The sequence below is a fragment of the Protopterus annectens genome, chromosome 1.part0, assembly GCF_019279795.1.
Source record: "Protopterus annectens isolate FY-2018-M chromosome 1.part0, PAN1.0, whole genome shotgun sequence".
Lineage (NCBI taxonomy): Eukaryota > Metazoa > Chordata > Ceratodontiformes > Protopteridae > Protopterus > Protopterus annectens.
The window spans coordinates 467,053,181-467,073,379 of record NC_056725.1 but is presented as its reverse complement, the minus strand read 5'-3'; the positions used below and the strand labels follow the sequence as shown (position 1 = coordinate 467,073,379).

The following is a 20,199-nucleotide window of genomic DNA, read 5'->3' as shown; positions in this document are numbered from 1 at the left end:
AGAATTCTCTCCCCTTTGTTCTGCGGGTTTGGATAAAAGGTTGGCAGATGAATAGTTGGCAGATGAAGGTTGGCAGATGAATAGTTTGGATCCAACTCAGTTTGGCTTTGTCAAAGGCAGATCCTGCCTCTTAAACTTGGTTGACTTTTTCGAGACAGTCACCAAGGCCATTGATGAGGGAAAGGCAGTCCATACAGCCTACCTCGACCTGGCAAAGGCCTTCGACACAATACCCCACTCAGGTATCATCGAAAAACTCATCAGCTTGAATGTAAACCCATACATCACAAGATGGGTTGCAAACTGGCTAAGTGACAGAACCCACAGGGTCAGAGTTGCTGGAGCCATGTCAGACTCAAAGCCTGTCACAAGTGGTGTCCCACAGGGCTCAGTCCTGGGTCCACTCTTGTTCGGCATCTACTTTTCTGAAGTACAAGCAAACACAGGAGGGTTATGGCTGACAAAGTTTGCAGATGACTGCAAACTGGGCCATAGTCGAAAACACATCTGACACAGATATCCTCCAGAAGGGCCTCACAGAAATGGATAACTGGTGCCAGAGCCATGGCCTGAAGTTAAACGCCAAAAATGCATAGTCATACCCTTTGGGAAAAACAAGGCTACCCCTAGCTACCATATAGGTGGCAATCCACTGAGCACAGAAAAGTCATCAGAGATCTGGGGACCCAGGTTGACAGTAGCCTTCGTTTGACACTCATGTTGCTAAAGTAGTTAGGAAAACCTTCTATATCACCCACCTGATCATGAAGGGATTCACATCTAGATCAAGGGAGGTCATCGTCCCCTGTACTCATCACTTATTAGACCTATGATTGAGTACAATGCCCGTTCGAATGTATCTGACCAGACACCTGCTGCAGCTTGAAAGGCCCCAAAAGTTCCTCACCAAAAGGATAAAGGGTCTCAAAATATGTCTTATGCTGCCCGACTGAAAGAACTCCAGCTCTATTCAGTCTCATACCGCTTGCTCAGAGGTGACCTGTGCCTGACATATAAGGCCATGTCAAACCCAGATTTGATGAATATGCTTCACCTCAAAAATCTAGATCCCTCAGAACCACAAGGGCGGAGACTTAAACCTTGACACGGTTATAAATAGAACGTGCTGGAGGGACAGATTCATCACCCAGAGACTCCCTATGCTGTGGAACAAAATCCCGGTACATGTGAGGCAGAGCACCTCTCTGGCCTTGTTCAAGAGGAATCTTGACCAATGGATGGGAGATTGCAGATATACCCCAGGGATTACTTCAGCGTCACTGCTTGACAGAGGCACAGCAAAATGATAGGCATAGTTTTTATTCAAACTAAAGGGGTGGCGAAAGCCACATAACTATGGGCTAGGCTTATAAATGCCCTTGGGCAGATAGCCTAGTATGAACCTATGAAGAGCCACACTGGAAACCACCTTAGGCATAAATGAAGGATTGGTCCTCAGAGACACCCTGTCTGGGTAAAATATGATAAAAGGCTCCAGTCATGAGGGCCTGTAGCTAGGAGACTCTTCTTGCTGAAATTGCTAGGAGCAGAACCGTTTTCCATGATAAGAGCTTTAGATCTGCAGTAGTAGCTGGTTCAAATGGAGAGCAGGGGGACCTTTTCCAACACATAACTGAGGTCCCATGCAGGTATTGGTGATCTTCTGGGAGGCCTTAAATTTTTGGCTCCTCCAAGATACTGCTTTAGTAAAGGATGAGAAAAGATTGGTGGCTCTGTATTGTAATGAGCTGAAATGGCAGAGGCATGGATTTTTGTTGAGAAAGGCCTTTGTCAAGCATCCCAGTCAAGTATTGTAATATCTAAGGAATATTTGGTTTTGCTGTATCAGTTCCTTGTGCTCGATTCCAAGCACAGAATCTCTTCCATTTATCAGCATGAGATTTTCTAGTACTAGGCCTTCTGTCTTCCAAAGTGACATCCATCACAGCTTTACTGAGAGGTGTTGTTTGCATAACTACATGATCAGCCATGCTGCCAGGTTCAGTGTTTGGAGCGGATTGTGCAGGATCTGATTGTTTTGCTGGGACAGTAATTGAGGTCTTTGAGGTAAGGTCCAAGCTGGGTATTGAGACAAGTTCCTTAGGATTGGGTACCAGTATTGGCGGGGCCAGTCCGGTGCAATTAGTATCATCTTTGGTTTCTCTTGTCTGACTTTTAGTAGGACCTTGGGAAGAAGAGGCAGAGGAGGAAAGGCGTAAACTGATAGGTTTTTGATAAGTCCTTGTGCAGAATCTTTTCAATTGGTAATTTTGAGGGGAGGCAAATAGATCTATATCCGGGCTCCACCATTTCTTTGTTATCATGTTGAAGACTTTTGGATCTAGTTTCCACTCATGAGGGTCCATAAGGTTTCTGCTTAAATCGTCTGCCAGAGTAGTTAGTTTTCCAGGCAGGAATTGAGCTTGAAGATGTACTTGGTAAGTCAAAGTTGTGTCGCACAGTGCCATGGCTAGTCTGCAAAGGGGGTACAAGTGTGTGAACCCCTACTTATATATATATACCACATAACCATAGTGTTGTCCATCTTATCAGCAGTTGCCCTGGATGAAGTAAGTCCTTGAAGGCTGTCAGGGAATTTTGAACAGCTAACATCTCTTTTTGGTTGAGATGCAGATGCATTTGTTTTGGGGTCCATATGCCCTGAATACATCTTCCCACCAGGTGGGCCCCCCATGCATAATCTGATGAGTCTGTTAAGGTTTGGCTGGCAGGGGGTAGAGTGAAGGCCCATTTCATGCTTTGGTGACATGCCTTTGCCCCCCACCATATAAACTCCTGTTGTAGGCAGGGAATGAGAGGAATCATTGTTTCCAGACTGACAATGTTGACTCCATAAATTTTTTTAGGTACTATTGAAGTTTCCTCATATGCAGAGTCTTGCATATGGAATCAGTAGGATGCCATGAACCCCAAAGCCTGCAGAATTTGTCTTGCAGATAACTGGGTTTTTGTTGCAATCAGTTTGAAGTAGTCAGTTGCCTTTGTCTGGCATGAGGAAAGCCGTTTGGGCAGTTGTATTCAAGCTTGCACCCAGGAATGTCATCTTTTGAGAGGGTAGCAGTTGTGTACCCTAGGCATGTTAGAAGCCTTTTCACAAACGCCAGGTGCTGAAGAAGAATGTCATTGCTCTCTGCTTGAATGAGACAGTCGTCAAATAAGTATACAAATATATCCTTACTTGGTCTGCAGAAAGCAATTATTGGTGCCAAGCACTTTGTAAAGACCATGGGCGCAGTAGATAAGCCAAAGGGCAGTGAAGAGAATTGGTAATGCATTAAGCCAGCCTTGAAATGGAGGCATCTTCTGCACGATTCCCTTATTGGGACATGCAGATATGCCTCATGTCTAATGTCACCAGCCAAGCATTCTTGCCCAGCATGGGCAGAAGCTGCTGCAAAGTTAGCATTTTGAATTTTGGAATGTCCAAGAATGTGTTCAAAATTGATAAATCCAGTATTGGCCTCCAGGCCTTGTCCTTTCTGGGTACCAAGAACAGTCGAGTAAAAAAAAACTTGTCCTTTTTCCTGCTCAGGTACTGGCTGAATAGCCCCCATATCCATAAGGGACGTAACCTGTTTCTGTGCCTCTGCCCATTGATTTTTTTGGCAGATCCGGCCAACCGTTTGCCATTGGGAGAGTATGGAAATGGAATCTGTATCCCTGTGATACTATGTTTAGCACCCACTTGTCGGGTTAATTGCCAATTTTGAGCAAAAAGTGCTAATTTTCCCCCTTAGGGTGCTGGCAAAAGTTAAGTGCTTGGTGATGGCAGAGGGAAGTCATTGGGACTGTTTTCTGTAGGGTTGCACTTTATCTCCTCCAGTTTTGGAGGCAGAAGCACCCCATTGCTTTGACCTGTAAGAATCTTGTGCCTGGTATCTAGAACCTTTAGGGTGTGTCTGGATTTGCCCCTTTGAGCTCTGTCGGACACAGGAAAGGACCAATTTTTTGTAGGCCAGTGTCTGAATCTTGGCGGCTGCACTTGTAAGAAGTCTTTTACAGTCTGCATAGACTTGGCTTTGTCTTCCATTTTCTTTAAAACCTCTTCTGCCTTAATACCAAACAGAGTATCATGCTGTAAAGGTGCATCCAGTAATTTAGCTTCAACATGATCAAGCAAATTTTGCTCTTTTAGCCAGACAAGCCTCCTAATCACAGATCCAGTAACTGTAGCCCTGCAGGAGGCATCTAAGGAATCAAAACCACATTGCAAAGTATGCTTTCCAACTTGTTCAGCTGCATGCAATAATTGCTGCAATTCTTTATTTTCTGCACATTCAGAAATCAACATTTTCTTTTTCAGCAGTCCCATAACATGCTGTTGATACTGGAGCATATGAAACTGGCAGTTTAAGGCCCTAATTGCCAAGGTTTCAGATGTATAAACTTTCTTTCCCCATCTATCCAGTGCCCTTGAATCTCTGTCAGAGGGGGTAGGATTTTTTGCTGTTGAGGCCTCAACTCCCTTTGGACCCCGTGAAATAGTTTCAGGGTCAGCAGCAGGGTTTCTAAATAAACATTTGTGAGAGTCAGGGACCCTGTAATCTCGGTCAGGCTTGCTGGAAGCTGGAGGTAAGGAGTCAGGAGTCAAGCTGGACTCTGAAAACACATCATCCACAATGTCTAAAACAGGGGGTATGGCTAAAGGCCTGTGCTGAGGGAGAATAAGGAAATTCCAGAGCCCCCTTTTTGATTCTGAGAAATCTTGACTCTCCCAGTGAAAATGCTCCCTCAAAGTATGCAAGGTTTCTCCAAATGAATAACCCTCAGGAGGTGATGCAGATGGGATAGATTCCTCTATCAGAATCCTCATAGGGAGGAATAGATAATTCTTGATCAGAAGAGGAATCAGAAGAAATAGAAACCTGATCTGAAGATTCATAGTTAGTGTCTTGCCTAGGCCCATCAGGAGGGGGTTGGGAACCCCTGATCAAGGTAATTAGGTCTTCAGCCATTTTGATCATCTGTTTTTTAGGCATAGCGGCCTGTGCACGTGGCTCATGCATTTTTTTTTTAGCCTTAGAAGTTGCTTTTATCTTTGGTTTTGCAGCTGTCGTCTGTTTTATACAAAAATGTTGAGGCCTGAATACACCCTCAGAAGCCGGTGCCTGCTCAGCGGCTCTGGACCCATCCAAGGGAAAGACATCCATGGGTACAATACTTTGAGTATCTCACGGTGTGCCAGACTCCACATGGGTCTCGATAGGGGCCTGCAACTCTAAAGTAGCAAGTATCAGGGGCTGCAAAAGCACCTCACTGAGTACCAGTGAACCGGCGTCTGGCTTAGGAAAAGCTTCGTCGGTTTTGGACCTCAACGGTGTCTGTCCTTTTCTTTGCGTTTTTTGTGTATCCCAGTAGTCCGATTGCTATCCGACATTTCAGGGTAGTTAAATCGGTTTCCAAAATATTTTGAAGCAAAAATATAGACGCTTAATAGTACATTGGTTGAATCTAGCACAAAACAGACAGCCAGGCACGTTGTGATCAGGGCCTAGGCAAGGAATACAGTATAAATGGAAATCCTTATGAGGTATTTGCTTCCCACAAGTAATGCAATTAACTTTTTTGGACATCAGTATGGAGCAAGAAAAAAAGTTTCCCCAACTGGGTACTTGGCTTTAGTGAAGACCTCAGTTTTGAAACTCGAAAATTTCAGGAGTTGGCCAACCGTCACTTGTGAACTGCTTCTGCTTCGGGCACCGCGCAGCAAGAAAGACTAAAGAAAATAGCATTGGCTGCTTGTTTTAAACCCCTGATGACCTGACGTCATGGAAGAGGAGACAACTGACGCAGGACAAAAGACTTTGGAATTCTGTCTGACTGAGGGCAACCTGCCAGCAGATTACCCCAAATGTAATGACTGCAACAGTGAAACACGAAGAACATCTGATACAGTATTACAGTGGTGAACAAAGTAAGCTTACCTTGATGCTACTCTGATGTGTATGCTGTGGTGCCCCCCCTCCAGATGTATGGGGTGATGGATGCCTGGGAACTGGTGGCTCATTCCAGGTTTGGCAGGACTTCCTATGTGGCTGTGGAGTGGTTGGTCTGTTGCAGGCCCTCCACCAGTGGCAGCACAATCTCTGGCCACAGCAGCTGCCCTTTGACATGCGGCATTGAGCATATCTGGCTCTGTGCCAGACCTGCTTATAGGTTCTGTCCAGATGTCTACTTTGGTTAACCGCCTGACAAGGTCTCCCCACAATGCTGCATGCCGATCATGATGTTGTCAACCCCGACAGCAGAATGTGATGATGCAGTCTGAGGCCATCCAGGATAACAGCATTCTCAGCAGCTGTGAATGGTGGATGCCACCTGTGATACATTGTTCCTGACGGACACTAAGTGAGAAATGCATTACAGGTCCAGATACATGGACATCCACTATGTACAGACTCTGCACAAGCAACACTGCCTGTACCATCTACTGCTCCCTTACATGTCCTATCCCACAGTGTACCAACAACACTACGTGTGACTATCACCAGGACAGTAGCAGTACAGGGTATTATCCCTGTGTGCTGTGACAGATTCTACTGTTTTTCTACACCCATCACTGCAGTCTACTGTGGTGTCCCCTATGGGCAAGCTCCCAGTAGTGTGTCATACAGCCAGTATCGGATAAACAGCTGTGTGATATTACAGCAACTATATGGGGACAGTCCAGCAACAGCAGTGTGCCACGACGACAAGACAGCCATGCAAACCTGCTGTAGTACATGTTCCCTGTAGGTATCCCACCTCCCCACTACACAGATGTTTGCAGACTGTGAACGTGTGCCTCATGAATGTATTCAGTTTGGCACAAACATGTGGATGTCTGAAAAATGGTCGGCCATTCATTGATGGTTGACAGACAGTAGGGAATCTGGCTGTCACATGCCAGATCCCTCAGAAAACATGTACGCCACAGTAAAATCTGTAAGTGTATTCACAATTTTAAACTGAATGGCCAATATGCATCCCCTGTCACGGAGGTTGGACCTGTGTCCCCCCCCATTACTTATTGGCTATGATCGAATCCCTGCTGTAGGGGGTTGACAAGTATGTTAGCCATAGCTCTCAACCAACGAGGGACAAATGTGTACAAAACAGTGACCAAGCCAGGGTACATCAGGAGCAGCAGTTACGGACACCTGTAGAATGGCAACACTTTTTGTGTGGCATTGACAGAGCTTGTGAATGATAGTACATCATTTGATGTTACAGGAGTGTACATGCTTATATAGTGTCACTATGTCTAACACAGATTCCACTAGCTTTCCTTCAACAGCTAACCATTGTTAGAGGGAGTAACAGGGGCAGAACTGGGATATGACTCAAAGCAGAGACAGTTGTGAGGCTTGCCTGTAACTGTTGGAGCATCACCAACTATGTCCATACCATAGATGTATGACAGGCCTACTGTTGTAATCCCTATTCCCCATACCTGCATCCTACCATCTGCATGCCATTACATGGAGACATCTACTACATACCTGGTAGAGTGCAGTACTCCTTTTTTGAAGTGTTCCTCAGAAAATAGCTTACAAAACAATTGTCTGTGTGAGCAAAACATACACACCAGTTCCCCATAGGCAGTTGATTTCTTTTTGTAGGTACCACTCACCAACAGGCAATTGGCTATGCACCAATCTGTGCCTCAGACTTGCTACCTGCATCCAAAACAGCTGGGTTGCACTTTCATTAGCCAATGACATGAAACCACAGTGCAATATTTAAGGCTTTCATGAAGGCCTTGGCCCCTTTCTTAGACTTTGAGACTGTCATTAGTTAGGTGTGGAGACTACATCACAGAGGACAGGTACAAATACTGTCTGCTGTTGAGATTTCTGAGGTATGCCCCACAGTTTTGTATGAGATGTTTGGCTATTGTCCCATAACATTGTGATCATCTGGCAGTTCAGTGGTAAACATTGTGGGTTGAGGTCAGTAAAGAGAGGGAGACATGTGAATGTGAGATGTCATACCCATCAGACTATGCATGCTGATGCACTAGCTGCTATTCTATTAGCTCACTAGATTTGTAGGGGCAAACTGTGAAATATGTCCCTGTTGCTGGGACCTGTGACCCCCTTCATGCACGGTTGTGCCTGGATCCCTTGTTCTAGGGGGTTGAGGTATGGTAGGTCTATAGCAGCTAGTTCAACATACAGCTGCATATGTTCCAGGCTGCAGCTGCAGCCTAGGACACACAGGGGGAAGTGTGACCTCTTTGGAGGACAACAAGCTGTAGATGTAAATGCAGCAGCAATGTCATATGTGTTATCACAGCACAGCCAGGGTAAGGGTACCCTTTACAGTCCAATCAAGGCATGTGCGTAATGTACATCTGTTATGTAACATTGCCAATCACAGGGTAGTAGGTGGCATATAGTTTGGCTGTAGAAATATGTGGAGTGCATACCCAACTACAGGCCTTTGACTTGCAAACATGGGCAGTAGTTAATGCAGTAGCAGCAACCTGTATGGGTTAAAATTGCATCATTACTTGCGATGTCCACCAGAATGTAATTGATGTGCAACACAGTGGATTTGAACCCAGGACTGTGGGTGGCAAAATATACTACATACAAGGAATTTAACAGACTGGTTACTGAGTCAGTGCTGTAGCAGGTGTATTTGGAAGATATATGTGCATACATAGTGTGCAACACACATCTGCATCCATCATTATATGCATGGCTTTCAAAGGCAGTTGTTGTGCAGCAGGGTCCCAGTTGTACATATGTACTTTGCCACTGCTGCCTTAGCAGGTATGTCTGAAGATGTTGATAAAAGGGAACAATTACCTTCTATCATACCTCTCAACCACTTACAGCAAGACATCTGGAGAAAGCCATAACTAAAAGTGGGACAAATGCCAAAAATAGGGTCAATCTTAACATGTTACTCTTACAAACGTAGAATGTGGATAGAACAGGTGTTGCATTAGCATGTGTTTTCTGAAGAGTATGAAGTGTTAAACTTGTCTGTCATGATGTTCGAACCTCAATCTTTGATGACTTGTCAGTACTTTGCCAGTAATGCACAAGGTTATGAAACCCAGGCCAAAAATAGCAGGCAAAACTCTGGACATTCTGCAACAATCTGTACAGTTGACAGGTATGCCTGGTATCACAGGGCCTGACGTATATCTATTATTTATTTGATTGTGTACTGGTGTAGTGTTTGCATCACAGTCCCAGGTACACACCCATTTTTCCCATTATATGTACCTGCAGTCTGTCAGTGGCAATCTGTACTTTTTGCTGGAAACGCCCGTTTCAATTCCCACCCGAGTGGCCTAGTGGGCTAATGCACTATGCTGTAGTTGAGACGTGGCAGGGGTGATTATTTTGCTGTCTGCCCAACACTGAGAAACACACAAAACCATTAAGGCACTTTTAAGCACTTAAGTGGGTTTCCGCAGCATACCTCTTAGCTCAGTGTAAACCTGCGCTAAAAATTATTAAAGAAAAGAAAAAGAGGTGCTAGGACAGTGGTGAATTGGTGGCAAGCAGGTGGAAAACATACTGAAAGGCAGGTAGGATTGTGCAGGAAAGTACCACAGCTCTCCATTTCTTGTACAGCAACAGCTATGCAGGTTTTACACAATTTGGAGTCTCACAGCACAGAGAAATGGGTGAGGGCAATATAAATGTGTTCATTACTGAATGTAATAATTAGCTGCGTCTGCTGGACACGTGTGCGAAATGGATAGCTATGTATGGGGCGATATTTTCTTTTTGTGGAACAGGTGCTCACTTTTTTTTTTTTGGAGAGAATGGAATGTTGGGGGAGGGGTGTAGGTATGTGTGGGGAGGTAAGTTGGGTAGGAGAGATTGCATTTGCAGACAGACAAGACAGCTGACAGGGGCAGTGTGCGACACAAGGGGGGTAAACACTTGGACTAGGAGGGTGTTTTGGAATCTGAGGTGCATGTGCCTCCAGAAGGCAGCAGTGTGACAGAGATCCCCATCCTTGGACAGTCAGCACTGCTCCCTCACCGCTCTGAAGGTGGCTGTGCTGAAGGGCTGGACACCAGGGCCACCAGGCCCAACCAGGTTGTAGAGTCTGCCCTCAATCTGGAGCAGGTGCTATTTATAGGTTGGTACTAGGCTATCGGCCCAAGGGCCTACGTAAGCCTAGCCAGCAAGGTACCATAGCTTACGCCACCCAAGAAAGTTATTTTCCTGTGCCACTGTCCAGCAGACACACAGAAGTGATCCCTGGGGTGTATTTCCTATTTCCCATCCACTCAAGATTTTTTTTGAAGAGTGCTAATTAAGAACTTTGCTTGACATAGATGGGTAGCTTGTTCCAGAATATAGGAAGTCTCTGGGACAGGAATCTATCCCTCCAGCATGTCCTGTTTATTGTGGTGACAAGGTTTAGGTCCCTAGAGCATGTAGCTCGGAGGGATTGGGATTTCTTTAGGTGTAGCATGTCCAACAGCTCTGGGTTTGACATAGCTTTATATGTTAGGCAGAGATCACCTCGGAGTAGGCGATGCTACGGAATAAAGCTGGAGATTTTTGAAATGGTAAGTGTAGGGGTTTTGTTTGAGGCCAGTAATCCTCTTTGTGAGGTACTTCTGTGGCCTTTCCAGCTGCTGCAGATGTCTTGTGAGGTACATTCCAAAAGGGGGGTTGTACTCTATATAATGGGTCTAATGAGTGACGAGTAGAGGGGAACAATGATCTCTTTTTTTCCTGAATGAGAACCCTTTTATGATGACGTTTGCTAAGTAGAAGGATTTCCTGACTACTGTGGCAATGTGACCATCAAAGGAGAGACTACTGTCCACCTGGGTCCCAAGGTCTCTTATCACGCATTCGGTGTTAAGTAGATTGCTGCCTATATGGGTAGTTCATGGGTACAGAACTCCCATGAATAATCCTGTGCACCATAGCTGGTAGCTGACCCTGGGTGACAACCCCCCTCTGCCCCCTCTTCTGGAGGGTGGGGGGGAATGGGCCCTGTCCCCTGAAGTGGTTCCACCTGAAGGTGGTGCAGGGACAGCAGAGGGCAACACTGGCTTGGGTTCCAGATGTGCTGAGACCCGGTGCCATGGCCGGCTGAGGTAGAGTAGGCAGATCACCAGTAACCAGCCTACCCTGACATGCTGTGGTTATTCAGGTAAACCAATACAATTAGGTGAGTTAAGAACAAAACCACTTAGTAATGACAGCATGCCAGAACATTGCAAATAACCTCATGATAGTTCAATGCATATTATGTGAATCAAAATATATAACAGGTCAGTATAATAACAGCAAGCCAATAACAATCATGGCACAAGGCCAACAGAATAGGTAATTCAACAAGATATGTCAATATCCAACCATAGTAATACATAACAATAATAAAACACGTGCCCCAACAAAAAGTTTATGGAACACCACATGTTAATAGTAAACCACAAACTATATAAAACAATAACAAATGTATGAAGATAAGGGGTGAGGAGAGAGAAATACAGTCCATTAATACCATCATGGGCTATATCGTTGACTACAGTAATGTTACCTACTTTAAAGGTCTGTCCTTTATGTATAATGTGTCTTATAGCTGCTGTAGCACGTACATACCTCTCAAGCTATCTGCATGGGACACTATGGGCCAAGCAGTAATACCTGCAGGTACACAACTACAAAGAACACTTGCACATCAGGGCGGGCCTATATAAATACCATGGTGTACTGTGGGCTGATGTACTGTTACTTTGCTATTGGCATATAACCACGTCGATGATACATCTGTGACAGAGGGACTACTCAACACTAACTACATTCTGTGACAGCATGACACTTGAGAGACATGCATATGTACAGTAAAAAGAGTACACAACTGTCATGCCTTGCTTGGCAGACATGAGGATAAAAAACAATAGCAGTGACTGCAGGGGACATGTGCATCACATGTATTAATCGACAGCAGCAAACTTTCCAAGACACACCAGGAATACAGCCATACCAAGAGTACACATTTTATTTATTTTACATGTTACTATTTCAGGTATTTCCTTTATTTTCTGCATTAAAAGCACATTGGTGGTAATGGTTTCAACAGTCTGGGACATCTGAAAAAAAAACAAAAAAAAACAAAATATGAGCTATTTGCCATCAGTTCCTGGGGAGAGAAGGATATCTGTAATCAATAAGTGACTGCTACCATAATACTTCTGGCAAGCATGAGGATGGAATCCAGTAGCAGTGCCTGCAGGGGACATGTGAGAGTCACATGTAGTAATTCACTGCAGCAAACTTTCCATGACACCAGGCATACAGCCATACCAAGAGTACACATTTTATTTATTTTACTTTAATATATTTTATTAATAGTGTGCATTTTTCCTTCATTTTATGCATTAATAACAAATTTGTGGTAATGACCAACAGTCTGTGAAATCTGAATAAACAATTATTTACACATAATACAGGCTAACAACCATGCACCAGTAGTCCCCATGTTGAGAATATCGGTCATAAAATATCTGAATCAGTAATATTTATTAGTACACAGCACTGGATTTTAACACTGGTATGTATGTGTAAAAATGTACTTGCACGCAGCATTTATCAAACCGAGCTACTGAGTCACTGCTGCAATATGACTGACTGATAATTACCTAGAGCTCACCTGGAAACAAACTATAACCTGGTAGTAGTACTACAGTGTTATAGTACACTGCAGTGACAGTTGAACACATATGCATATAATGCAATCGTGACAGATATACTAGGTAACCTATATGTTAACTAAATATAACGCAGGTGTACAAAATATATTGTTACTGGGTAGAAATAGCTCCACAAGTATTGCACACGCAGTTCCTGGAATACTTTGAGTTTTTCTTGCATAACAGTTGGCATTATGCAGCTGTAATTCCACAGTTATTGCATTACAAATATTTTGTACACTACTAACTCCTGCTCTAATCTTTTTCCACCTTATTTAACTATAGATAGGATACTTCAACTGTACTCGCCACACTCACAGTGTAACCTGGCTATTTGCCCTGCATGCACCTCCATGTTGCAAGCTCTCACCTCTGCAGCTGTTAGGAGAGAAGCACACCAATATGCATACCAGTTTAACAGACATTCAAGATTAAATATTGGTGACACACAGGTAAACATGCTTACAAATATGTGGAACATTGTCCAACCAGAATTCTTTGACCCAAGCATCCAAGATAGCCCTCTTCCTACTTTTCAGGTCATCATGGTGGTGATGACACTGCTCACCTGTGTGGGGGATACCAGCTGCACTGGCGAGGTCCCTTGGCAGCCAGTCCTAGGCCTCTGTTTTATACTCTGAGCTCCGGTAACCTCCCTGCATGAGCCAGTCTTCAAGGTTTTCAGTAGGAGTCTGTCCGTGACCCTGGACTCAAGGGACTCACTGCTCCGCCTGAAAGCACAAACTCTCTCCAACACCTGCCAGTGCATCCCTCTGAGACAGAACTCCAACGGGTTATTGTGTATTCCTGTCTACCGAGCTTAATATAGCCCTTTTTCCCGCTCTTACGCGCCATTTGGCAAGTGTGGCGCGTCACTTAGCAGTACCCAAACTAGCTCAGTTCAACTGAGCAGTGCTTAAACTGGCACTGCTTAGCAGTGTGCAAACCAGCCAAGCGGTGACAAGCACTGCCAAGTGGTGCTAGCTGAGCGTAGCAGATCATGATTTAAAATAATCGGCATAATTTATCTTGCAAAAATGATTGCTTAATTTCCCTTATATTTATTCAAACCCTGCACCTACTGCACAGGAGGCCGTAACTCTATCCACTTAGCTAAGTGAATATGTAGAATGCTGCTATACCTTTACATATACCTCTCCGCCACATTTAACCACTGCTGAGCATTGCACCGTGCTAACCCACTCAGCTATGTTTAAACATGACCTTTGAATTCATAATTAAATGCATCCGGCTTCTATTTTTAGATGTCTGACACGTGTCAATTGTTACATGCTGTGCAAACAAAAAAAATTAAATAAAATTTGGTACATATGCTACATTGATATACTGCACTTTAAAAGTGCAGGGGGTGTATTACTCATCTGCGGACACCGCAACATACTTCCTACACTGATTCAATAACAGTGTTCCACGGCACTCCCTCAGTAATGCCCCATCATTGACATGCATGGTGGCTACCGAGGGGGAACCACATACATGGCCACAGTAACTTCCATGTAGGCTGTACACTATGCCTACACCAAGTTTATTAAATCTGCGGGAATATCTACAAACAAAACAGCAGTCATAAGTGGGAAGTAAAGATTTTAATGATTTTTCTATTTAATCATTTTTGTTTAACAGCTACCATTATTAAAGAGTGACAGGTCAATGAAACATTCACAGTATGGGTTTTTCAGACAGTGGACTCCACATATTTTTCCTGTAATGAAATATTACTTAAAAAGTCATAGAAAAAACAGTAAAATCTTTTATTTGATGTTCACTGACTAGAAGATATGGAAATAATGCAAAGTGCTTCAGTACTGGATGTTGCAGCCTGAGCAGCAACTGTGCCATTTACCATAGAGGAAAAGCAAATAAATTAAAATGAAACACAGCTTTAAATTTCTACCTTCAAAACAGTATAAGAAATCATTTCTTTCTCTTTCAGAAGGATCTCTTGTCTATTACCATATACATAATCATGCCATGTGGTCTTCATAAGCCTGAGAGGGAAAGGAACATTTTAAGTACTGTTTTATATCCCAAAACTCTAAGACATAGGAAAAACATCAATTACAAAAAATACTATCAGTGAATAAATTTGAGGCTTCCCATGGGAAGCACTACTACATTCAAAAGTTTCTACCACACATGTAGCTCAACCTTTCACAACCAACATGCTGCATTAAGGCTGCATCCTGATAGCACCATCAAGACGAATGACCTCTCCATTCAGCATTGGGTTCTCAATGATAGTCTGTACAAGGTGTGCATACTCTTCAGGGTTCCCCAACCTACTGGGGAAGGGCACCTGGCGTGCTAGAAATGTCTGTACTTTCTCAGGCAGAGTTGCCAGAAGAGGGGTTGCAAACAGTCCTAAAAAAAAGAGAGAGAGGATGAGTCTTTGGCTGTACTTCTAGATCTATACTCTTGTATGACAGTCCAAATAGGCATAGAGACTTGTACTTTGTAATAAGCAGGGAACCATTTTATTCTCCTTGTCAAACCAAACTTCAAGGGCTGCAAATATCTTAGAGAACTGGAGGTTTGATGCTATTCAAAACTGCCTTCCAACATTACTATCACTTTATGATCACAGATGGCAATAATATTGTTTAAGCTAACATGGTAACCATTTTTTATTACATTAAGGCATTAAAGCATGCATAAAACTCAGACTGAGCAAAATGTACAAATTCATTATGACCACCCAGTAAAATCCCACACCAAGCTAATGTCTGAATTAAGCAGTGACATGCAGACCACATCAGTGACTTTCAGAAAGATGTAGTCAGAAACTGTCATCCTGTCCTAAAAGGAAGTGCTGTATTGTCACTGCCAATTTCCTTTTTTGATAATATATTACCTTTGCTTTCACATTTACACTCATGTACATTTCTGGAAGTGTGAAAAAGTTGTGTGAAATACTGTTCTGTGATTTTCCAAATTATCTCCACACCTGATAACTTTTAGCTGCCTTTAAAACTCCTCAAAACATGCTTTCTTCTACCATTATAACTAACTCATAGCTGCATCCAGTAAGAGTGTACATTTTCTCAGAAATAATGGAGGTGTTCACTAAAACAGGTAAGACTGAAAAAGTTGAAAAGTACTTGGATGACACAAAAATAAACTGTGGAACGGAACCTGAATTATGAAACACTTCAGAGGAAGAAACAACTTCTATGCAGTCTAAGGTACTTCATAATTTCACTACACAATATGGACTTTACATACGAGTAAGTATGAACAAAATAAAGTGTGGAACACTCTCATGATCATAAAGATTGAAAATCTGAAAAAGCATAGCATGAAAAACTATTTGTTAGGGTAACAACTGCAATACAAAGCAATTTATCAAAACAGAATGTAGTGAAACTGACTAATAATTCAAAAGACAGATCAAGAGAAACCCAGCAAACGTTATTGATAGAGGTAGCACCAATCTCCACCTTGCAGTTAAACCCTGTGGAATAGTTAAGACAACACTGTGTCAGAGTCCAAATGTATCTAGCTACAAGACTTTTAATGTACATGTCTAAGTTTTGCCCAGATGGCAACAGGAGCGAGACTCCTAGCCTGCCTCTTGCAATATCATAAAAGAAGCAGGTACACTGCAAATCTGTACAAACTGATCTGCTGAAGACCAAAAGTACCATAGTAATGTGAATATTAGCCAGAGACACTTCGTCATTAGCAATGTATACTTATTTTACTTGTATATAACTAACAGAAATTCAATAAAAAATAAAGTACACTTCTGGTGAAACACAACCTACTACAACAGTGTCTGAATGCTATGCCAGCATACATAGCCTAGTACCTACCTATGACCCTATCGGCCCAAGGGTCTAAGTAAGCCTAGCCAACAAGGTTCCCTGGCTTACACCACCCAAGAAAGTTAATTTCCTGTGCCCTTGTCGAGCAGAGCCACAGAAGTGATCCCAGGGGTGTATTTCCTATTTCCCATCCACTCAAGATTTTTTTTTGAAGAGTGCTAATAAGGAACTTTGCTTGACATAGATGGGTAGCTTGTTCCAGAGTATGGGAAGTCTCTGGGACATGAATCTATCCCTCCAACATGTCTTATTTATTGTGGTGACAAGGTTTAGGTCCCTAGAGTGTGTAGCTCGGAGGGATTGGGATTTCTTAAGGTGTAGCATGTCCAACAGCTCTGGGTTTAACATAGCTTTATATGTTAGGCAGAGATCTCCTCAGAGTAGGTGATAAGCTGAAGTTTTTTGTGACTGTCTGTAGGGTACATGTTTGAGGCCAGTAATCCTCTTTGTGAGGTACTTCTGTGGCCTTTTCAGCTGCTGATGTCTTGTGAGGTACATTTCAAAAGGGGCGTTGTACTCTATAATGGGTCTGAGTGCCAAGTAGAGGGGAACAATGACCTCTTTTTTCCTGCATGAGAACCCTTTTGTGATGAGGTGTGCCACAGGATTTCCCGTCTAATGTGGCGATGTGATTATCAAAGGAGAGACTATTCTCCTCCTGGGTCCCAAGGTCTCATCACACATTCGGCATTAAGTAGACTGCCATTTATGCAGTAGTTCATGGGTACAGAGTTTTTTTACCAAAGGGAATGACGATGCACTTTTTGGCACTGAGCTTGAGGCCATGCCTCTGACACCAGGCATCTCAGTGAGGCCCTTCTGTAGGATGTCCACATCATTTTGGGACTATACTATGGCTCCTAGTTTGCAGTCATCTGCGAACTTTGTTAGCCAGAGGCCTTCTGTGTTAGCCTGTACTTCAGAGAAGTAGATATCAAACAGGAGAGGTCCCAGGTCTGAAGCCTGTGATACTCCACTTGTCACTGGTTTGAAGTCAGATTTGGAGTCTGCAACTTTTACAGTGTGGATTTCGTCAATGAGCCAGTTGGCACCCCATCTTGTGACGTAGGGATTTATACCTAGTTTAGTGAGTTCAGCTATAATTCCAGAATGGGGTATGGTGTTGAAAGCATTGATGAGGTCAAGATAGGCTGCGTGAACCACCTTACCCTAGTCTACGGCTTTGGTGACTGCCTCAAAGAAGTCGATCAGGTTCAGAAGGCATGATCTGAATTTCACAAACCCGAACTGGGTGGGGTCCAGAGTCTGGAGGTTACCAATGTCTTTGTTTAGGAGTTCCATGATGATACGTTCCATGGCCTTGCAGACTAGGCTCGTCAGGCTAATAGGGCAACCCATCCTTATTACATTGATTTAAGGGCATTCAATCAACAGGCCAATATTCTGGAGCACTTTCTGCCTGACAGTATAGGGTGTTCCAGTAAATATTTTTAAGCAGTTTCTTTAAAAAGAAGTCCTTTCTACTTTGTATTTTAGTCAGTGTTATTAGTCTTAGCAAGGAATAACATTAATAAATGAAAGGAGAATTCTTCACTCAAGTTCTTTCCTAGAAATCTGTGCATTTCAACTGGCAATAAATATACACATTTAACTCCATTCTGTTGTTGGTGGATTAATTCTTGGACTGCTGAATATAAATGATGAAATAAAATAATGCAAACATTTACCAATGTTTGGGATGTCATGAGACAGACAAGAGTAATGCCCTGGATCAGATTAATCAAATGAACTCAAAGAACCAAACAGCTAGATTACTCTCCTGGAAAAAGAGGCAAGTAAACGCCGACTCTTTCCAAGTGATTATTTTTGCGATACTTGTAATACAGTTAGAGTATCTGATTTATTGCATTATATAGCATACAGCTGCTCTGTCATTGAGACTGCTAACATTTATCCGGGTTAAGGGAGACAAATTCTCTGTAAAAGGAAGAGTGCAATACGAGTGAGACCCTTTCAACTGCAATTTAAGGTTCTTTTAATTTAAGCACCAAACATGGACCAGATAAAATACAGTAAAACAAACATCTACATATAATAAAAGGAGTCCATGTCATTTGATTTAATACAGGTGAGTGAAAATACTGATCAAAATGCACTTTGCCTACACCCAGCATGATATATATATATATATATATATATATATATATATATATATATATACACATTTTTTTTTCCTGCAGTGGGACAAGCCCCCTACACCATCCATGTAGAGGGCTTTGTCCCTCACCACCCCAATTTACATACACTGACTGGACCATTGCACTACAGTAGAAAAAGGGGGGAACAGAAAAGTGTACCACCAGCTTACACAATCCAGTGCAATGTGATAAAGCAAACTGCAATACTTATATACCTACAAAAGAACTAACACCAATGATCATAACTGAACTTTCCTTTTTATCAGAGCTGTAAGTGATCATGTTTACTATAGGCCAACACTACAGGAAGCGTTTTTAGATAATTTTTACACATTTTACTTTAAGATAAAATGACAGCTTGATTAACTGAAGGTAACCCAACAAAAGGTAATGGAACAAAGTTAAAACAACAATGATAAACACAGTACATAAACTCCTACTGCAGAGATGTCAAGATTCTGAGAAAAGGCCATTAAAAGAAATCCTAAAGCTGATCACTACTTGACATTTTTGAGATGGCTTTCAATCCGTGGAGCAGATAGACATGAAATGTTCACACAGCAGCCATGGTAATATGACCTCAGATGTACTGCATGGTAAAACAAAAGAGAGCAACAAAACAGATGTTTCTAAATACACACGCAGAACTGCTAGCAGGCAGAATGCAATACCAAAGGAAGGCAACATGGTACTATAAAATGAAAGTACTTACCATAATGCTAGATCCTGTCATGTCTGTCCAATATGACCCATGGGTCCCCAAGACACTTGTCGGATTCAACCCAGCAGCTTTAGAGCTCCAGCCACAAACCCCTTCAAGATTTTCACTTCCATTAGTCCTTTGTGTTCTGGGTTACCTCAGAATGAGTATGATGCCCAATCAATAGTCGTACAGGTAAAAAGAGACAAGTACTTACATTTTAACAAAGCAAAGTCAAAATCCTTCGGGCCCTATAGGTCCAAGGAAACAAGGAAGGGGGGGATGGAGGGAAGGCCGGTATATCAGCCTTGAAATGATCTAGAGTTAGAGTTACAGTACATAACTTTTGTATCCTATTCAGTTAATTTGATTTGACCCATGGATGAGAATCTCAAGCTACTTGAACTCTGTGGTGGTATTCTGACAGGAGACCACCCTTGAGGAAAGGGACACCAAATGGTGCTCTAGCCCCAGAAATGGAATCTAGCTTGTAATGCTTTACAAAGGTGTGCACAACAGAACGAATAGCAGCTATGAGTTTCATCTACTGAAAAGCACCTGAAAAAGGCAGTAGTTACCACTGCACTGGCAGAATGAGTCTTGGGTTTACTGACAGAGGCCATGTGTGTGAAGCACAAATAAAAGCAACGCAATCAGAAAGCCATCTGAGACGTGATATATTGGAAACTTTACCTACCTTGTTTACAGCAAAGGAAACAAAACGCTGTGGGTCCTTACAAAAAGGTTCTGTAAATGTAGAAGCGTGTTAGCCTATGCACATCTAGAGCATAGAGAATGTACACTTTT

General features: G+C 42.8%; 1 protein-coding gene across 1 annotated transcript in view; it reads right to left on the bottom strand.

The window, feature by feature from the left end:
- Positions 1–14,280: 14,280 nt before the first annotated feature.
- HSD17B10 (hydroxysteroid 17-beta dehydrogenase 10) overlaps positions 14,281–20,199 on the bottom strand; it is a 147,515-nt gene continuing 141,596 nt past the window's right edge. Inside the window, exon 5 of the mRNA XM_044060524.1 lies at positions 14,281–15,070. Coding sequence (XP_043916459.1) covers positions 14,880–15,070 — 191 coding nt within the window. The 3' untranslated portion in view covers positions 14,281–14,879. The remainder of the gene's footprint in view (positions 15,071–20,199) is intronic.